General features: G+C 43.7%; 1 protein-coding gene across 9 annotated transcripts in view; it reads left to right on the forward strand.

Moving 5' to 3' along the window:
* ANKS1B (ankyrin repeat and sterile alpha motif domain containing 1B) overlaps positions 1-22115 on the forward strand; it is a 908578-nt gene that overhangs the window by 563602 nt on the left and 322861 nt on the right. For 8 of the 9 annotated variants that reach the window (XM_075011319.1, XM_075011325.1, XM_075011335.1 and 5 more), the window contains one exon: positions 15523-15629. In XM_075011319.1, the coding sequence (XP_074867420.1) occupies positions 15523-15629 (107 nt within the window). Of the gene's footprint in view, positions 1-15512; positions 15630-22115 lie in introns of all 9 variants that reach the window. The other variant, XM_075011380.1, reaches the window with a different exon arrangement.

Below are 22115 nucleotides of genomic sequence, written 5' to 3' on the forward strand. Positions count from 1 at the left end.
TTTTTTCATGAAAAATATCTAAACGTGTCATCTTGTACAGATTTAAGATTCAGTACCTGCAGACATGAAGTCGGCTACAGTGTTACACGAGCCTTTCTGTCCGTGTCACTGGGCCTTATTAGAAACCTTTCAAGCACCTTAGTTTTAAGGATACTATTTATTTTATACCCTTGCAAACTTGCAGCTTGTATGCTCCACTGCTGTAAATATTCCTGAGCAAGGAATGATGCTCTCAATTCCTTTTTGGGAATTTCGTTCAAAAATTCCTCTATGGGCCACATCTATTACTTTGCAAGACAAGAGTTACTGAGGACATAGTCGCACAAAGACATGCTTTTAAAAACGTGTTTTAATTATACTGTTTTGTGCTGCTATACAATATAGTATAAAATGTTCTTTTCCTAAAAATGGTATCTTGAAAATGCCTTGCTGAGCTAAATAATAGATTTTGAATCAGGCTGTCATGCCAAGTGTGAAGGGTTTCTTTTCTTAAAAGTAGTTAAAATCAATGACAATAATTAGTTATAGGTGGTGGGCATAATGTTACTATTATTCATGAGAACTTCCTGAGAATCTCATGCAAACAGCAGGAAAAACATTCAAAGCATTGCTCTAATTTTTGCCTCACCACAGCACTTTCCAGAGGACGACAGAGATTGTTTCTCAGAAAGAGTATGGTTCGCTTTCACTGAAGCTTGAGTGTAAAAGTGTAAATTATACCTCCTGTGCACCAAGGAGAAATTCTTGTGAGGTGGTCAGAAAGTTATGCTGCTGCAGGCCCTCTGCAGGCATTTCTATTGGGGGAAGAGTGTTAAGTTACACCTAGGGCTCCATTAAGACATGATTCTAGCATTCCATACCCCAAACCAGTGGAGAAGGGGGAACAGATGACATGACCTCCACCAAATCCTTACTTAAGGGGGAAAGAGCTAAGCTGGACTTCAGTTATACCCTCCCAGGACCTAACATGGTCCCAGCACATGTCAAGAGCAGTGCAGTCTACTACAGTAGCATAAAAGCCACCTTTCCACTGTCAGCTAGTGTCCTCAAGAAGCAGCAGTTTGTGCTCCACTGTTGAAGGCTCAGTGTTCAAACCCTGTTGATGAAGTGTCATGAAATGATTGTTGGAATTGTTCATAACAAAATTTGATATTATTTCTTGTCCTTAAAACCCCTTCTCAGAAGTTACAAACAAATACTTATAGTTGAAAGAATATTATCTAAAGTGCAAAATCAAGTGCTGGAAAGTAGGGAAAATATCAGTTTATCATTGCCATATAAACTTAATTCACCCTCTTTGTATGTATGCATTTTGACTTTTATTGCAGGACTACATGCTGTTTTTCCATGGGACTTTATTCAAGACAGAGGATAGATGTACAGGTGTACTAAATTAAGGTTGCACTCACAAGTGTAAATCTGGCATTTCATAACCTTTGATCATTTTGATTTTGCAATCAAAGCATTCTGTTAATGGTTATTCTACATACTAAGTATATATTGACATGATAGACTAGAGCAGTTTCAAAGGAGCTGTTGTTTGCATAAATAATGCCCAAACAAAAGTGAGAGAGAGAGAGAGAGAGAGAGAGAGCTCACCAGGTATTAAAAAGTACAGTTCAGTCAATCTTTGACAAATCATGCACCAGTTTCCTAGTCAAAAAGATTCATTATCCTAAGAACTCATGCGTGTAGGGATGAGAGAAAAAGGAGAGCCAGAGTCTCTCATTTTTTCTTCCTGTGGAGGTCAAAGTCACAGGATAGATTGATTTAAATAATTGATTTTGACTCTTTTGCATTTATGCTTTTTAATTATTTGTCTAAGAAAAGGTTGATTCTGATTGGCTGGCAACCATTAAAACATACTGAATTAGTACTAAATATAATATTTACACTATAGCTGATGCTTCATTTTGTTAGCCGGGATGGTACAGTATAGCTGTACACACTTATTTAAACCATATAATTTAACTGAGACATATTCAGATTCTTAAATGTTAATTATGTTAGAAAAAGGTGAATGATGCATTTCTTATTTGCTAGGTACCTCATATTTCTCTTGTAATTTGTGTTGAGGGCTGTTTGGTTGGAAATTCAAAGCAAATAAAAATGCACACAGGCAGTATTTTATTTTTTTAATTTTAATTTTTTCCTCATCAAAACAAGTATTTAATTTAAAACTAATTTTATTCAATATCTGCAGCTAGTGAATTGAACGGGAAGTTTCTGGTCATCATGTGCTTGAAGATTTGGGAACTAGTAGCTCTTACTCCATAGAGGCTGTGTCAAAACTACCTCCCTACTTCGAAGGGAGGATGGTAAGCAGGGTGTTAGGAGATTATTAATGAAGTGCTGCGCTGCATATGCAGCACTTCATTAAGCTAATTCTCCCCCGCAGCAACTCCAAAGTGTTAAACTTCGAAGTGCTGGCTCACGTATAGCCACGGCTCACCCGCCAGTACTTCGAAGTGCCTGAGGTACTTCGAAGTCCCTTTACTCCTCACAATTTAGAGGAGAAAAGGGACTTGGAAGTTGCCCAGGCACTTTGAAGTACCAGCGGATTAGCCGCGACTACACACGAGCCGGCACTTTGACGTTTAACACTTCAGAGTTGCTGTGGAGGAGAATTTGCTTAATGAAGTGCTGCATATGCAGCGCAGCACTTTATTAATAATCTCCTGACACTCTGCTTACCATCCTCCCTTCGAAGTAGGGAGGTAATGTAGACAAGCCCTAAGATTTTCATTTAACCTTTCTTCGTTCTCTTCCCTATGGTACTTTTAGAAAGAAATCATCCATATTTGGTGTTAGATAGTAATAACTGTCCTGTTTTGAGGAAAAGAGAAAAAGTTGGACTGGGCCGGAGCTGAAATTTTTGCTGCTGATGTTAAAGTCTGATCCCATTTTTTAGAAAACAAAAAATAGGACAAGAAATGCAAAAGATGTAAGAATAAAGCATTGGGTCATCATTCAGGATATGTCTATGCTGCAATTAAAAACCCATGGTTGGCCTATGTCATTTGATTCAGGTTCACAGGGCTCTGTCTAAGGGGCTCGTAAACTGTAGTATAGTCTTTCAGGCTCAGGCTGCAGCTCAAATTCTGTGATGCTCTCACTTCTCAGGGTCTAGAACCTGGTCTCCACCCTGAGCCCAAACTTTTAGACCATATTCAAACCACTAACTCATGCATGTAGGGATGAGAGAAAAAGGAGAGCCAGAGTGTCTCATTTTTTCATCCTGTGAGATGTTAATGGTTTACTGATCACAGTTAACAAATACAGGCTGGAGCAGTCCCCTACCTGCTGCAGGCAGTGGGTTGATTCAGCCCCATGGCGCCTGCCATTTGTGGGGCCACTCTAGCATGGCTGGAGCAGCTTGTGTCCATGGTTGGCCAGGAGGCACTATGGGCCGGGGCAATCCAGACAGGCTAGAACAGCCCTGGTCTGTGGAGGTCTTGGGAGTGCCATGGGTGGGGGCTCTCCCAGGCCTGGCAGAGCAGCTGTGCTTTGCAGCAGTCCCACCCTCCCCCCTCCCGCCCCTGTTTAATCAGTTAAGGGTTAAACTTAATGTTTAACCAGATAACTAATGAAACAGGATTTTACATCCCTAATTTAAACAGCCCTTTGGCCTAAGCATTTGATCCCAAGTCACCTGGCGCAGGCCATCTGAGGGTTCTTAATTGCAATGTAGACATGCCCTTAGTTACCTCTTTGGTCACATGCTTACAACAGTGTTATAAAATACATGGTATTGGACAGAAAAGCGAGACTCTAATTTTATTCTGATGACACTTGATGGGGGGAAGAAGAAGTATATATGGGAGGGAGGAGGAAGAAGGTAATACAATTTTATCACAGGTAAGCGGTTGGTATTTATCTGGAGCCAGTTCAGGTGGCTTTTACAATGTTAATGACATCTGGGATTCCCCCTGTCTGTTCTCGTCTGGTCTAGTCAGGACATCTCTTAAGATTAGAATGATGAATGTCTGGTAGTGATGCTGTGAATTCCCAGGGTCCAAGAACATGATGAGTTTGGGAGCCATGAAGGTGAAGCTCATGTCTTTCCTATTCACTCATCTCTTAGACAGCCATTATTTTGAGACAGCTCCCTTTTCTGTTCCTTTACATTTTGTTCTGAAAGGTCTTTTCTTTTAAGGATACCAAAAGGGAATGATGTGTTGAATACCCAAACCTTTATCATTCTGTCTACCAGTTAAGTCTAATTTCCAACACACCAATTTTGTCATTAATTTCATTCGTTTATCGGGCATGATCGTAACAAAGTCATTAAGAATTATATCATTTGGCTTTTTAAATTGGGCTAATTCTGTCTGTCTTTCTTTTGCACCTTTTCCCATCAACTTGTTGCTACAAGATATTGTGACATTTTATAAACTTTCACTCATGCTTTAATATTTCTCTCACTATTGGAGGAAATTTGTAGGCCCATTTTATGTAAAGTGGATGTTATTACCTCTTGCCTTCAGGCACAACTTTTACCAGCCCACCATTCCAGCAAACTAGACAGAGACCCAGATCCACAAAGGTTCTTAGGCACCTCAACCTAAGATCCCAATTTTAGACATGTCTTCAGCACCTCAGGCATCTAAAATCACTCTGCAACTAAATATTTGCTTTAAAAGTTACCTAGGTTTCTGCCTCCAAATATGAGTGCCACAGCCTCCCTCCAGAGATTTGGTTGCCTGTCTCCTACCTAAGCCCCAGAGCAATTCTCAAACAGGGGGAAGATAGGTGCAGAAGAACCTCTCTCCACCTCATGGCTTAATCTGCTAGGCATCTTCTGAGCACCTGTACCACATGATTGTGTGAAAAATCTGGCAACTGCAGCCAGAGTGGCTGCCACTGCCCACTTTCTACTTTAGCTCAATAGTTGGAGCACTCACCTAGGACTTGGGAAATCCTGATTCAATTATCATTTCTGCCTGATGGGGAGACAAAAAATTGAATAGAGGGGCTTTATATTTCAGGAGCATGCTCAAACCATGAGCTTTGGGTTATTGAGAAGGTGGTGATCCCATAGTCTCTCCTCTTGAACCTGCTTGATGTTAGATTAAATAAATAAAAAGTTGAACCAGAGTGAGTGAGATTTTAGAGCCCACTGGTTTGGGTATCAATCAGGGAGATGTAAATCTCAAGGTCCAGGACTGCTGCTTCAGTATCTTTTTAATTAATTATCCAAAGGCACTCAGAACCAATTGAGTGAACCTCCCAAAAATATCCCATAGTCCAGTGGTTAGGGTGCTCTCCTGAATGGTGAGACATACCTGTTCAGATTCTTTCTACCCAGCAGTCAGAAGGGTGAATGGAATCCTGGTCTTCCATATCACAGGTGAGCGCCCTTAACCACTAGGCTAAGAGTTTGAAATGTGGTCATGACCAGCAGAACCTTTTCCATCTGTTTTGTGTAGAATGAGCCAGGCATCTAACTCTTCACAAGTTATGACTTGAGTGCCTAAGCCACTGGAGTCCAGGAGAGGCCTTCCAGGTGCAGACCACTAGCACAGATAAGCCGTGTCTACACGTGCACGCTACTTCGAAGTACCGGCACTAACTTCGAAATAGCGCCCGTCACGTCTACACGTGTTGGGTGCTATTTCGAAGTTAACTTCGACGTTAGGCGGCGAGACGTCGAAGCTGCTATCCTCATCAGGAGATAGGAATAGCGCCCTACTTCGACGTTCAACGTCGAAGTAGGGACCGTGTAGTCATTGCGCGTCCCGCAACGTCGAAATTGCGGGGTCCTCCATGGTGGCCATCAGCTGAGGGGTTGAGAGACGCTCTCTCCAGTCCCTCAGCTCAATGGTGACCGCGTGGAGCGGCCCCTTAAAGGTCCCCTCCCCCTCCCTTCCTGTGCAGGAAGCTGGGGGAACATGCAGGCGGCAGCCTAGACACGCGGCCAGCCTGCACGTCCCTCAGCCACCCAGAACAGGGCCAGCACCTGCCATGGCTGCCTGGCAGCCCCCCCCCAGTGCCCCCAGGGGAGCCCCCCCCCAGGGGAGCCAGAGCAGCCAGGCCAGCCAGCCCGGCAGCCAGGCTGGGAAGCGGCAGCAGGGCCCCTCCTGGACGGAGGCCGAGCTGTGGGACATGCTGGGGCTCTGGAGCGAGGAGGAGGTGCTCCAGGTAATGGGGAGCAAGAGGCGGAACGCGGATGCGTTCGCTCGGCTGTCCACGGGCCTGGCCGCACAGGGTCACCCTGCCCGCACTCTTGACCATGTCAGGAGTAAGGTTAAGGAGCTGCAGCAGGGTTACGCCCAGGCCCGGGATGCGGCTGGCTGATCTGGGGCCACCCCCGTCACTTGCCCCTTTTGCAGGGAGCTCAGGGACATCCTGGGCCCCCGGCACACCTCCTCCCCTCCGGCCACCCTTGATACCTCGGCCGACGAGCCCCAGCAGGCCCTGCAGCCGGAGTCCATCCTGGAGGTAAGCCCCGCACCCCGGGGGCCCCCCTGGAGCCCACCCCCCGGCCATCGCTGCAGGAGGAGGAGGAGGAGGAGGAGGAGGAGGAGGGGGGGGGGTCCTCCTCTGCAGAGTCCGGGCTGCAGATCCTCCTCCCGCCGTCCTGGAGCAGCAGCCGGGCGTCCACCCCCCGGGGATCTCCGGACCGTGGGAGTGGACCGACAGGTATGTACCCCCCTCTGGTGTACACCCCCGGGGTTGAGGGGCGGGGGTAATAGATATGTGCCCAGGGCCCCCCACATGCCCACATTGCCATGGCCCCAAGGACAGCAGGGCCATGTCCCTCACAGCAGTGCATCAGCCCCTGCCCCCGCCCCCCCCCCCCACGACAGTGCCATGGCCCATCCCTGGGGCAGGGGGGAGCAGAACCTTGAGGGTCCCCCGGGAGGAGGGGGTGGGACACCCCGCAGCAGCAGCATGTGATGGAGTGGGGGGAGTGCAAAAGGGAGACTCAGGCTAGATATGAGCAACAAGAGCCGAATAGCTCCCAAGGGCAAAGGATGATCCTGGGGCTACAGCTGGCTGGTGACACCTCTGCCCTGAACAAAGAGGAGGGAGGAGCCTAGCTGGCTTTGAATCGGGGCGGGGGCCGCAGGCGGAGGCTAGGGGAAGGGAGAGCTGGAAGGCAGCCAGCCTGAGGAAGGGGAAAGCCACACCCCAGAGGGGCACCCTTTGGGGTCTTCTCCCCAGGACGGGTTGGAAGGACTGTCTCTGACTGCTGTGCGGTCACTCCCGAGAGAAACCGGGCATCTGTGGCGTAAGAAACGTCTCCTGTCAGACCCTGCTGAGTGAAGTGAGAGTCACTCCCACAAGGGGACGGGGTGCAGTGCAGGGGGACCCCTGAACCCCATCCATCCCAGTAGCATCTCCCGGGGACGGGGATGGGGAACCTGCAGCACAGGGGTGGGGGGACAAGGGTCACGGCTCGGGGCCCACACTAACGCCTGTCTCCATTCTTCTTCCCCCCTCCTCCTGTGTTCCGCAGCTGCACCATCGGAAGGACCGGAAGAGAGCGCCGGCGAGGCATCAGTGGTCCCAGAATCCCCTCCGAGGCCATCGCTCCAGGCAAGCCCCTCGGCAGAGGACCGACCGGCCCCACGGCGGGCTAGACAGTGGACCCCACAACAGCACCCGATGGCGACGGACCCCCAGCTGCTGGCCATCCATCGTCGGCAGCTGGAGGTCGCGGAGCAGCACCTGCAGGTGGACCAACGCCGCCTGGACCTGCAGGAGCAGGCGCTGGCCTGGCGCCAAGAGGCATGTAGGGCCTACATGGAGACATTCAACCGTCTTGTGGACTACCTGGCCCCCCATGCCGCACCGGCCGCCGCAGCGCCTGCCCTGCCTGCTCCACCCGCCGCACCACCTGCTGCTTCACACGTCGCCGTCCCATCCGCCGTCGCCCCGCCACCCACCACCGAGGGCCGGGCCGCCGAGGGACACCTGGGGCCAGCTGAGACTCGCCGGTCATATCTTCCGGTCCGCCTGGCTCCCAGCCAGCCCCGGACAGGGCTGCGGCCGAGGCGGGGCTCCCAGCCGCCCACCCCCAGTGCCGGACTATAGGGGCGTGGGGCCCGGGACGTGGCCCCCCTGTATATAGTTTATAAGACTGTTGCGACATTTATTTGTGCCCCCCCATGTAAATAGTTCTCCCCTTCCTTATAATCCCTGGTTTGTTTTTATTGAAGAACATCTCCATTCTATGCAATCTTTTTTATTATTGTTTTATTTGTACAGAATACTTTTGTTAGAAGAGGTCTTGTATATAGTTTGTTCTTGTTTTAATTATAGTTAAAAAAAAATTCTAAAAGAAAAACCAGTTTAAGTTCAGCCACACGTGCGTGCTGTCATTTGTCCAGGAAAAGTGTGGTGGGGGTTGGGTGCTCTGTGGTGTGGACGTACGGGCAGGGAGTGTTGTGGAGGAAGGGGTGGGCAGTGGGGGGCCTGGCAGAGTTCACCCCGCTTCCTCATCATCGAAGTGGGCCCGCAGGGCCTCCCGGACCCGGGTCCCTTCGGGGTCCACCTGGCGACTGGGGGCAGCGGGTGGCTGTAGGTCGGCCCTGCCGGCCTCCACAGCCTAGCCCTGATAAAAGGTCTCCCCCTTGCTCTCCACCAAATTGCGCAGGGCGCAGCAGGCACCCACAATCTGGGGGATGTTGTTGGGGCCCGCATCCAGGCGGGTGAGGAGACATCTCCAGAGTCCTTTCAGGCGGCCAAATGAGCGCTCCACCACCTGGCGCGCGTGGTTCAGGTGCTGGTTGAAGCGCTCCTGGCTGGCGGAGAGATGGCCCGTGTACGGGTGCATGAGCCAGGGCCAGAGTGGGTACACCGCATCTGCGATGACACAGAGGGGCATGGTGGTGTCCCCCATAGGGATCTCCCGCTGGGGGATGTAGGTCCCCGCCTCCAGCCGGCGGCACAGGCCCGAGTTCCGGAAAACCCGGGCGTCGTGGGTGCTGCCAGGCCAGCCCACATAAATGTCCAGGAAACGGCCCCGGCTGTCCACCAAGGCCTGGAGGACCACAGAATGGTAGCCCTTGCGATTGATGTAGCATCCTCCACTGTGATGCAGGGCGCGGATGGGGATGTGAGTCCCATCCAGAGCCCCGAAGCAATTGGGGAAGCCCAGTGTGGCAAAGGCCGCGATGGTGGCATCTGGGTCCCCCAGCCTCACGAGCCTGTGCAGGAGCATGGCGTTGATGGCATGGACAACCTGCAGGGAAAGCACATGGGAGAGCACCAATGAGGGGTAAGCAGGGTGTGCGTGGCCCTGCCCTGCCCTCCCCTCCCCTCTCCTGCCCTGCCCTCCTCTGCCCTGCCCTGCCCTCCCCTCCCCCACCCTGCCCTGCCCTGCTCTGCCCTCCTCTACCTGGGCCCCCCTCCCCTGCCCTGCCCTCCCCCCGTGGGTCCTCTTACCTCCATGAGGACAGCCCCGACGGTGGCCTTGCCGACACCAAACTGCTGCCCCACGGATCGGTAGCTGTCGGGAGTGGCCAGCTTCCAGACAGCAATGCCGACCCGTTTCTCCACAGGGAGGGCACGCCGCATGGCAGTGTCCTGGTGCCTGAATGCGAGGGTGAGCCACTGGCACAGCTCCATAAATGTCTGCCGGCTCATCCTGAAGTTCCTGAGCCAGCGGTCATCGTCCCACTCCTCAAGCACCAGCCGCTCCCACCAGTCGGTGCTGGTGGGGTAGCTCCACAGGCGGCAGCATGTGAGGCGGGGGTGGGGGCGGGGTGCTGCAGGGTTGGGGGTTGAGCCCTGCTGCCCTGGGGGCAGCTCCTCCTCCAGTGTAGCAAGGAGGTGCTCAGCTGCCTCCCGCATGGCATGGATCAGGGTGAGCCCTGCTCCTGCCGGGAGGGCTGGGTGGACCTCTGGCTGCTGCTGCTGCTGCTGCTGCTGCTGCTGCTGCTGCTGCTGGGGGTCCATGCCTGCATCGCCCGGGGTCTGTGTGCCTATGGCTCCTCAGACCGCGTGCTGTGCAGGCTGAGTGTGTCTGGGAGGGGCCCTTTAAGGGAGCGGCTAGCTGTTGCCCCGGAAGCGCTAGTCCGCCCTGTGACCCTGTCTGCAGCTGTGCCTGGCATCCCTATTTCGATGTGTGCTACTTTGGCGTGTAGACATTCCCTCGCAGCACCTATTTCGATGTGGTGCTGCGCAACATCGAAGTTGAACGTCGACGTTGCCAGCCCTGGAGGACGTGTAGACGTTATTCATCGAAATAGCCTATTTCGATGTCTCTACATCGAAATAAGCTATTTCGCTGTAGGCTTCACGTGTAGACGTAGCCATAGACTCCTGCCTGCATCTTGGACTTAGGCACCTATACTTGTGATGGGGTGGGACTCAGTATAGACACCTTTCCTTAGCATTTCCCATTTGCTAGTGTATTGGTTCCCTGCTTAGCTTGCTAGATTTTTTTATCCTATTCTTAGGTTCCCATCTTTCCTCATTCATTGTATAGGGAACCTTGGCACCTAACTCCATCTTTGTGGGTTGCAGTGTTGATTCATTGATTTGGTAGGCACCTAAATGCTTAATTTCCTCTCTAGATCTGGGCCGGATATCTTCCACAAGTTCTCAGAAGGAAGACATAGTGCAAAATTCTGTAATGACCTCAACCAGCAATTAAGTCTTTTGGTGGATCCTATACATAGAACCAGTTGTGGGATCAGGACCATATCCAGCAGTATAAACTAGTCTTGGAACGTAAGGTAGTCAGGAAATAGATGTACGTGGCAAAGAAGCAATGAAGTACTGCAGTAGTACTGCAAAATGAGTCACAGGTTTTATCTACACTCAAGAATACTCTCGTTCAAGGACACTGATTTAAACATTGATGTAGTCAAACGAGTGCAAACCCCAAATGAAAGTTCCTTAAAACCAGTTAAATCCTCACATATGTCAATTTAATTTGTGTTAATAAATTAACAGCTTAGGTTACATTGATATGAACAAGCATCAAGTGTCTCTGAATTAGATTTGCACCAGAAAAACCAGACCCGTTTTTAAATACATTTTGTTAAACCAATGGAGTTTTCTAGTATAGTCAAGGCATAGCTCCTCTTACAAAGGAAAGAGAAGGCACGTAATGAGAGGTCTCTTCCTGTTCTAGTGTTCTATGATTCTATAAAATGAGGCATGACTAGTGAAAAAGAGAATCTGTCCATTGAGAAAGTCCCACTTAATCTAAACTATGTTGTGGACTTACAAATGTCCAGAAGTCGGTAACATAAAGGTTTAAGTATTAGAGGGGTAGCCGAGTTAGTCTGTAGCTGCAAAAACAAGAAGTACTGGAGCTCCTTATAGACACACAAATGTTTTGGAACATAAGCTTTTGTGAACAAAGACCCTCATCATCAGATGCATCTGACTTCAGACAAGCACATAATGCACATGGACTATATCTATGAGCCATTCTGTGGTTCCTGTGTGCAGTGCCATGAGCACAAGTAGTACACTAAAATACATCTTCCACTGCAGAATTGGTATCAATGTTGCATAACAGTCATGTGTTTAGCAACAATTCATTTAAATAAATAAAGGCCTCTGGTGTTAAAATGGTTTCCTAGACCATACCTATGGCTACATGTGTGTAAAATATAAAAAACTAAATGTTGTGTTTTGCTTCTTCCACAAAAAGACAGACAAAAATTGGCCAACAATTTCTATACAAATAAAGTAAAAATTAAAATATTAAAGTTTAATTCTGCCCAGTAGCTCAACTACTGTTATATATTTTGAGAAATATGTACACAACAATACCATAACTTAACAATTTTTATTATTCCCCTTAGGTATTTAAGCTATTTGTTGTGTTTCTCCCAGAAGTAGAGCAAGGTGTCCAACCAAAGAGGTCACAGAGAAGGAAATTAGAAGAAATTCCTTTGCATGAATTAGTTCAAAATAAATCAGTGTGCCATCATGACTGCTTGATACAAATGCTGTATATCATAGAGCAAAAGGATATCCTGCTGTGTTCCTAACACTGGAAGGTCACGAGATGGCAGATCTTAAAATGTGAATGTGTTCAGTAGTGAAACTTGTTAAATGAAAAGTCATTAGTTTAAACAAACTTTTTATTGGATTGTATAACCAATAACACCTTTAAACATTAAAATTCAGAGAAGTTAAAATCTAATCAACTTTTTAAACACACTTGCTGTAGTTTACTTTAGAATTTAATTAAGCTTGGGTGATGATCTGGCAAATTAATGCGCTGGTGCAAATGGTTATACTTCTCTATCGTCTCCCGTTTTCCTGACTCTGCTCCGACCTACATGGTTATCAATCAGCCATAAAACCTGTGGAGTCAATGAAGTTATTCATATGCAAGCCAGAGGAAGTAAAGTGGACCATTGTTTTCAGTGCTACTCTTTACAAACACAGGCCTTACTGTAACCTTGATTGGGCTAGGCGTCACTTCATTGTCCTTTAAAAAAATTCATGTAGAAAAATAGCTGAAAATCCAGTGTTCAGTTTCTAAGCATTTTCAGCAAGGATTGCCCATGATCAGCCTCCCCGCATTCAAGTCCCAAAAATAACTAAATAAATGAATGTAATTAAATAACTTTAAAAAATCTTGTGCTGAAAAATCAAATAATAGTCTAATTTTACAACATAATATAGCTATATTATAACCCACAATTATTAGCTTTATGGTTACAATAAATATGAATAAAGAAAAACAAATTAAAATTTGAATAGTTCACTCCATACAGAACAATTAAGATATGTCTACACTAGAGAGTTTGGTCAACAAAACTCATGGAGCAGCCACACCAAAAATGCATTCTGTCGACATATTGTCAACAGAATTTGGCACTTATGTTGACAGCCTTCTGCCTCTACCCCAGGAAGCAGATCGCCTTTCCCCACAGAATCTGTTGACAAAAAAGTCATGTGGATGCTCTGGGGATCTCTCTGTTGACAGGCAGGGCTTCTGGGTCACTCAGCAGCTCTGTCCGTTGTGCTTCTGGTTGGCCATTCTGTCAGAAGAACAAGCGGGCACCTGAGCACTCTCTGTTGACAGGGTGGATCAACAGAGCAATCCACTTTTGCATGTGATTGTAATCTGTTCACAGAAGTTTTATTGGAAGATATCTTCCAAACAGTAACTTCTGTCACCAGATGGCTGTAGTGTAGATGTAGCCAGTAAGAAGAAACTGAGCAGTCCCAGAAGCTTAGGTTCAAATCACTTAAGTCTCAGTGTCTTTGATCACCAAATCTGCACAATTTGCTGAGTCTAAAATATCTACTCTCCCCTTGCTTGTAGGAATCTTCAGCTGGACTCCATGCTGACCCTTCCTCTGCTATGGTTCACTGCTAGCCAGTGAGCCGATTGACAGGAGGTGGCTGAGGGGGCATGCAGAGCCTCTGACTCTTTACAGCACTGTTGGAGTGTTGTACAGCAAGCTTTGGGCAGTTCTGAAGGCTGGGGGTTCAATCCATAGTCCAGGCGGTGCTGATGGCTGGCTGCCTCCAGCTCCACCCCTTCTAGGGATGCAGGGCAGGGCCCCCTCCAACCTACCCAGGGGCCCACTAAGGCTCTTGGCCTGGCTGCCAGCCAGTCTGCTAACTGATTAACCAATCACTCAGTTAAGTCACTGGTATATGGATTTAAAGAAAACCATTAGGGACAACTGCCTACTTTCTGCTCCTGGCCCATCTTCTCCCAATCCACACGGGGACCTTAGTAAAGCAATTGCTCTAACTGCTTCCCTTAATGGAATCTGGCCCCAGCAAAAGAGACAGAACCTATTGGGGTGGACCCTCAAACTACCACGTCCAGTTCCAGAAACTTCTGGGTGTGGAGTGTTAAATCTGCCTAGCAACAATAACCCAGGCACAATTCATTCCTGTTTCTCCCCCATGGGTCTCTTAAAGAGTTATTTCCCTACAATTTACATGGGTTACATTAGCACCAGTATATCTGTCTCAGGACTGGAAGTTTGAGGGTGCCATTTGTCATAGTGGGAGCCTTCCCACTGCCTTCATTGGATGCTTGAGTTGGGGCTTTAGTTGATCATACTTTGATTCTCATGCACGAAGAAAGTGCTGCCACCTTTAGGTTGTAGATGCTACAGTGGGGAGTTTACATTCAAATATTGTGCATTGATTTTGTTTGTGTGTGTGTGCTAGGAAAACATTTTGGCTTAATATTAGATTTTGTAAAATTAACTTTAACAGTAGCTAATGTGGTTATCCAAAGTGATAGAAAGTTGTACTATGTGCAAAATTCATTGGGTTTAAATAATGCATCTGGTTAGTTCAAAGTTCCATGAAAGGAGAAAAGCCAAAGTGTAAGCACTTGAATACTGTAGTTCTTCAGTATCCAATTCATCAGCTATGTCTTTGACTTTTCTCTGGCATATTAAGAAAAAATGCACAACCTCTGCTTTTCATTGACACTCACGTCTGTTATCATTCAAAGTTCTTTTTTTTTTTTTTGAGAAAGGATCTGCACTTTCAGCTTTACTTTGTTAAAAATATCTCTTTAACTGTTAATCTGAAACAGTAACCTTTTCATGTTGAATCACAAATAGGCTAGAATGAAGGTTTTCTTGTGTCTAATGATATTTTACGGTTGAAAAATCCTGGAGATAGTAAACTAATTGTTTTGACTAAAAGGTCGTAGTGCAATTTGTTTTGTGGAAGGTTACAGGAAAAACATTTTAAAATGTATTAATTTGTTGTTGGTTCATTAAAGAAAAGGAATGTTTAGTTTCAATATAATTTAAGAAGAGCTATAGACCAGCATTTACATTGTATTAAACAGGGAATATTTAGTAAACTATGCTATAGACTCTGGTTAATGTTTTGCATTTCCTGATGTTTTTTGACACGTAAAAAATCTACAACAAACAGTTCTGTTATACGTAATCGGTATGAAGATTCTATTCAGATTGAAGAGCTTTAGTTTGCTTTTGAATCTTTCTATTTTCTGCATTTGTTTTGACTGCTCTCATCATTCAAGATTGACACTTGGATGAGTGTGTAGGAGGAAGCAGCAGCAGTAGGCTTACAGCTTGCAGACAAAAAAAATCTGCCTTATCTGATGGCTATTATTGAAAATGCGAGGTGTAGCCTAGGCTGGGTAATGAAGGGGAGCGAGCGAGGGGGAGCAAGGAGCATGGAGCTGCATACTGATGAGTGTAGGAGTACTTGATAAAAAGAATTCTTGCTGCTGGCAGTGCATTGCTCATTGTGGAGTATTCCAACAATCACATATAACGACAAACAGCTTAGCTGACAGCTTGATTTGCCTTTTTTTCCACTGTATGACGTTATGCTCTGTAGTAAAGATTAATAACTAAGAAATGTTGAGCTAGGACCAGATCATACGCTATAGCCTGCCCTGTAAACTATGCTTTACTTCTGACTTTCTTCCTTGCTGAAAACGTTAATCTGTCAAGCTGGCGGGCTCCTTTGATAGCAACTTTTCCAGGAACATGATGTGGCAATGCCACCTCTCAGCCCAGGACTATCGCTACTATCCAGTGGATGGCTATTCATTGCTTAAACGCCTCCCTCTTCACCCTGTTACAGGACCCAGATGCCCTGTCCAAACAGTGGGACAATGGTTGGAAAATATCGGGCTACCTCAGTATGAGAACCACTTGCTGGCTAATGGATTTGACAATGTGCAGTTTATGGTAAGACTCTTTCTCTGTGTTGCTGTGTATAGAGATCGTAGCTGCATTTTTATATTATTATTCTCTGTCTCTGATTCATATGTGTTATTGTATAGCTTAGAACTATTCTGCTTTTCACTGAAATCTTGTAGTGCTTCAGTTTTCTACATGCAGCTGAATGAATATGTAAGGTGTTCTTCAGATAAAATTCCAAAATATACATGTTATGAAATAATATCTCTAGCCAGGTACATGGCCAAGGAGAAGTTGTGGCTTAAGTTTCTCTCCCTCCCCCATATCAGTCTCTTGTTTTTTTCTTTTTTTGTTTGTTTTTTTTAAAGTAGAAATGCATAGGACTTGTACACCATCATTGGGAGGGGGCAATTCCCTCATACCTAAAGTCTTGGACACACCCCTATCTGTAGCACATCACATGACATTACTTTTATTAAACATTAGCACCAAGTTAATTAACATGTTGTGCCATTGTTCAGGAAGACCTATTTAAATTATTAATAACTACTGAACAAGCTTCACCAACTCTAATTCTGTATGTCTTAGTAAAGTGATTTGGTCGGGGGCGGGATGGGGGTTAGGTAATCAGTTTATGATCTTCACTCCTTTAAACTGGAAAGCAAGAGTATTCCTTTAAATGAATACCAAAAACTTTCCCAGTTTAACTCTAAATATTTCACTGAGAAGGACAAAAGGACCAAATTATTTCAGATATCTTACCTTTTAAGGTATCCATATGTGGGATGGATGACAAACCTTAAGTGTACAATCTCCCAACTTGAAATAAATGTGGGTAAGGGTAAAATAAAAGATTGCTATGGAACCATGAATATACCTCTTCCAATGTTTATTATTTTTATTTGGGGTAAAACCATACTTACACAGTACTGGGTCTCAGCACATTATTCTTTGTCCCTAATTAAGGTATTTTCCTCAGTTAGAATTTTCATCCTTGGATAGCTCTATTATACTAACAAATCTCTCACATACAGTAGGTAAGATGTACAAGTGGACTTCTGCATGAATATATGTTCTGGTTACAAAGGCATCATCTCAGTCATATTTAACCCATTTAACTTTTTTGACAATAATAATGTACACCTATGAGTAATTGATAGGGAAATTCTGAAAAACCAATCTTTTTTTTTTCATCTATAAGTGTTTTTGATTTTTTCCTCTTACCTCTACATGGCTACTGTATGTTCTTTTGATAATAGCAACAAAAAAAACTTAGCATCTTTTGCTCCTCTTTTAAATATTCTTAATTTTAAGAGGAGGAAAAATTAGGCTTTCATAAAAATAAATTCACATGTGGGCTTCATCCATCCAATGAAGCTTCTTAAATGGATTTCATTGTGGCCAAACTTATAACCAATAGTATCTTACATATTCTGTCGCTTTAAAATTATTGAAGCAGATGTGCATAAGTCATAAAAAGATTACAAAAGGGAAGTTGTTCACAAGGGGTAGTAGGTGATATACAGATGTGTAGAGGTGCACCTACCACAGGTAAAAAGTGAGTAGGTTGGAGCTAGCAAAATTGATTTTGGGATGTTCCCAAACATTTACCAGAGCTGGAAGAGCCTGATCCAAAGTCCATTAGCGTCAATGTGGACCTTGGCATTGATTTCAGTGGGCAAGCCTAAATTGTTCATTAACATAATTATAAATATAAATAAATATACCTATTTAAATATGAAGTTCTGTTAATAAATGTTCAAACCAAACTTTTTCAGGTATCATGTGGGTTAACTTATGGCATTATGTTTGTAAGTTATCCAAGCATTTTGGTCAGCATAGTCTACTAGCTCTTTTCTAATTTTTTTTTCTTGAATACAAGTCACAGGTAAAATATACAATTTCCACTAATGATAGTCAGGTGCAGATGCAAATGAGATATTAGGTCTCTACATTTAATTTAGTAATTAGGCATAATGTTATGAAATTATATTGTAATGAAACAATAATGATATAATTTCAATATTTAGAATATTTTGATATGCTGTAGTTTGGGCCACAATACATCAAATATTTATTGCAACAAAATGATCTGAAATCTTAGTTTGTTTATATGTCTCATTCTTTAGCAAACATCATTACATAGTGTAACAGGTTTCTCCTGGTATAATTCATAAATGCTTAAGGTCACTAAAATATTTTCCTTGCTATCCAAATTTATAGAAGAAATGTAAACCTACAATATAGATATTAAAATTGAAGAATAATAGTTTGTTAAGGCAATAGGATAAATGAGATCTCTGTTAACTTAAATGTGCTATCTTACATTTTTCTATAATATCAGAAAATTGTTTACCTTACTAAAAATTGTTGACATAGTCATCTATTTTATGTGAGCTTATTTATTCAATTGTAGATTTGGCTAAAATGAGTTGGCTGTCTGCTTTTGAACAATATTATTATTTTAATGCAATGAAAAATCAGACATGTCTGTTCTTTATTCTGTACCATGTTTCTGCTTTTGTTTTTCTGAAACCACATTCTGACCTGCATTTATTCATCTTGTTGCCTAAGCAACAGCCACTGCACTCTTATTATATATGATGTAGTAGTACAAGCCTCAATAAACGTTTAGAACAAGAAAGGCAATATCATGAGGATATAATTAATGTTAGAAATACCATACTATATCTGAGAACAAATATAGGCAACTCTTAGCGGCAAACCTCTGTTAATTAAATCGGCATTCTGGTAACTAAGGTATTTCCAAGATAAAAGGATTTCATGATAAATCATTCATTAGATTAATAGAAATTATATCCTTGGTTTATTCTGCTTTCACTGTGCAGGGAAGAAAAATTTTATGGCAGTTAAGTGTCTAAGAGGATGTAATTTCAGAATTTTCTGTGCATTACCTCTTTACCTATAAACAATGTCATCTGAATTACTCTTTTCCAATAGTTTATCAGTTCTTGTAGGCATTGTTACAGTTGTTTTAAAATGTAGCATTTAAAATTAGTATTTGAAAAACTGCTCTTTCTTTTCTTACCAAATCAGTGTCTATGTTTAGAATATGCATGCACACAGCACATGAAGTTCACGTCTTTTTCTTGCAGTAATTCAAGAGCAGCAGTCACATAACATTTAGTAGTCCATATATAGGTTCTGTCCCAAATTTTGGCTTATAACCACTTATAGAGATAAAGTCATGCCCAAACATATCCTGTCATTATTATTATGTATTTGTTGAACATTTGGTAAAAGTTTGGTGCAGTGCTGTGGAAGTGTGGTAGAAGCACTGATGACATTGAAAAACTTACAATGTAAAGATTCATTTGCAATTAAACTGCCTCCCAGACAGAGGAGGATTTTTATCCTCACAATTAAACCACTACAGCTAGTTATAAATTAGAGTATGTTGTCTGGATATAAGCAATGAAGAAACCTATTGAGCTAATGGACAGCATAACAGATAGATGAATGAAAAATATATGTGATCATAGGTTAGTTGGTGTCCTTAATATGTCTGTTTATAACTTTGGAGATAGATCATAGTAACTTTCATTGTTGGTTAGGGAGATGGATACACAGAACCAATTGCAACAGATCAGATTACCGTATCTACTGGGGCCCAGTTCTGACTGAGGGTTGCATATGACCATGAATTTGTAGTTATTCCTTAAAATTTAAGTTGAGGCATTTAAATCATATCACTTGCTATTACAATCTGACCAAATTGAGGTCTCTGAGACCTACAAACATGTGAGAGGAATGTGGACCATACCACCAAGAAGAGACAGAGTTCACAGAAAAATTAGATATTTAATTTGATGAACAAATTATTTTTATATTGTAACACTTACTGTTCACTAGTATCCATCCAAACACTTAACACTTCATTAATTTTAATTAGCATTTTAAAACCGGAACAATGGTTTGTCCAACATTTTACTTAGAAACTTACACTTATGAGTGACTTTCTGTCCAGGTGCTCATATGGCCTCCAACACCATAGCATCTGGCATCTCCCAAATATTGATACATTTATCCCCATTTCACAGATGGCAAACTGAGACAAAGGGAAACTAAGTGATGTAACCAAAATCACACAGGGCTGGGAACTCAATACAATTCAGGCAGGGCTTGGCAGCGATCTTCAAATACTTTCAAGGCTGCCATAAAAGGGAGACAATTTGTTTTCCTGCCCCAGAGGGCAGAACAAGAGACAAGGGATTCAAACTATAGCATAGTAGATTTAGACTAAATCTTAGGAAAAACTTCCAAACTGTAAGAATAGAAGGACAAGGAAAAAGAAAGTAGCCTAGGAAGTTGTGGAAGCTCCTTCACTAGAGGCTTTCAAAGGGAGACTTGAATTACTTAGGCACAAAAAACCTTGCATCTTGTCACAGGTTAGATTAGGTGACCCTCGTGATCCCTTCTAACCCTATGATTATGTTAGAATAATGTAAGTGCATTTTGCCATATACAACAGTTAATTTTAGACACAGATTGCTTTATATACAGTTATTCTCAAAATATGTAATAGAAATGTGATTATTTAATAAGTCTACTTAGGTAACTGGGAAATCAGGATTGGACACTAATATCATTATTAATTTAGGTAATATGCTAAAATAGTGCATGAGCTCAAAAGATAATGCCTCTCACCAAAGGCTATTAAGAAAAGTAAGTTGTCATGTAACAAGAGGGAAAGTCCTATCATGGACTGATAACTGGTTAAAATATAGGAAATAAAGGGTAGGAATAAACAGTCAGTTTTCAGAATGGAGAGAGGTGTCCCCCCAGATCTGAAATGGGCCCAGACATATTCATCATATTCATCAATGATCTGTAGAAAAGGATAAACAGATAGGTGGCAAAATTTACTTATCGTAGTAAATTGCTCAAGATAGCTAAGAACAAAGCAGACTCTGAAGACCTTCAGAGGGATCTCACAAAACTGCAAATAATAAATGCAAAATAATGCACATTGGAAAATATAATCCAAAGTATATATACAAAATGATAGGGACTAATTTAGCCATAACCACTCAAGAGAAAGATCTTGGAGTCATTCTGGATACTTCTATGAAGACACCTGCTCAATGCGCAGCAGCAGTCAAAAAAAGCAAACAATGCTAGGAATCATTAAAAAAGGGACAAAGAATATGACAAAGAATATTTTATTGCCTCTATACAAATCCATAGTATTCCCACATCTTGAACACTGCATACAGATGTGGTCACATCATCTCAAAAAAAGACATTGGCATTGGAAAAGATTCAAAAAAAGGCAAACAAATGATGAGGGGGCTAGGAATGGGGTGACAGTAATGGAGAAAGTGAATATCAAAAAGTTATTTACTTGTTCCCAAACATAAGAACTAGGCATGACCAAATGAAATTAGTAGGTAGCAGGTTTATTCATACAGCAGACAATCAACCTGTGGAACTCCTTGCCAGAGGATGTTGTGAAGACCAGGACTTTAACAGGGTTCAAAAATAATTAGATAAATTCATGGAGTTTAGGTCCATCATTACTTGTTAGCTAGGATGAGGAGGAATGGTGTCCCTAGCCTCTGTTTGTCAGAGGCTAGAAATGGTTGACAGGAGGGGGATCACTCAGTTTTGTTCACTCCTTCTGGGGCATCTAGCATTAGCGACTGTTGGAAACAGGATACAGGGCTTGATGGACCTATGGTATGCAGTGTTCTCTCTAACTTTTTCCATTCATGTGCAGAATAAATTTTGTTATATGCACCAAGGCATGTGTGGATGTGCATCATAAATAAAAAACACGTGCTGGTGGCTGTGGGTATTACCTTATTTTACACTAGAGACCATCCCAGGGTTACACTCATAGGCCACATATATACAGCATTCCTGTTGTGCGAGAGGAGTGCAAATGAGGGAACCCAACATTGCAAATGAAGTGCTGATTTATAAATCTCACACTTAATTTTCATAATCACATGAAATCGCATTGTTGGGAGAGATTTTTAACAGAAAACAAACAGCTGTGTAGATGGGGTTCTATCAGTGAAAACCCCTTTTCCGACAGAATCCTTATCCCTCATTCTTTTCAGGAATAAAGGTTCTGGCAGAAAGGGATTTTCACCAACAGAACTCCATCTACCAAGCTGTTTGTTTCTTGCCAAAATCTCTCCCAACAATGCAATCATATGAGATTATGCAAATGCAGCATGAGAAATTCGGCACTTCATTTGCCATGTCGGGTTCCCTCATTTGCATTCCTCTCACAAGAGGTATGCCGTGTAGACGAGGCCATATGGATTTGTTAAACGCCACTATTGGATTAAAGGAAAAAGTGGAACTAACTTTTAAGCACACATTTCAACACATTCATACCCTCCTGCACTCACACACTTAGACAGGCAAACTCATGCAGGTGAAGAGTTGCATGGGGCAATGGAGGAAGACAAAGCATAGCAGACCCAGTGTGTCTGGCTGCAGTCATGAATCCTGGGTGGTGAGCTGATTGTATGACCCCCCTTGACAGTGTAGTAATCAGGA

This window comes from Carettochelys insculpta, chromosome 1 (genome assembly GCF_033958435.1).
Source record: "Carettochelys insculpta isolate YL-2023 chromosome 1, ASM3395843v1, whole genome shotgun sequence".
Taxonomy (NCBI): Eukaryota; Metazoa; Chordata; order Testudines; family Carettochelyidae; genus Carettochelys; species Carettochelys insculpta.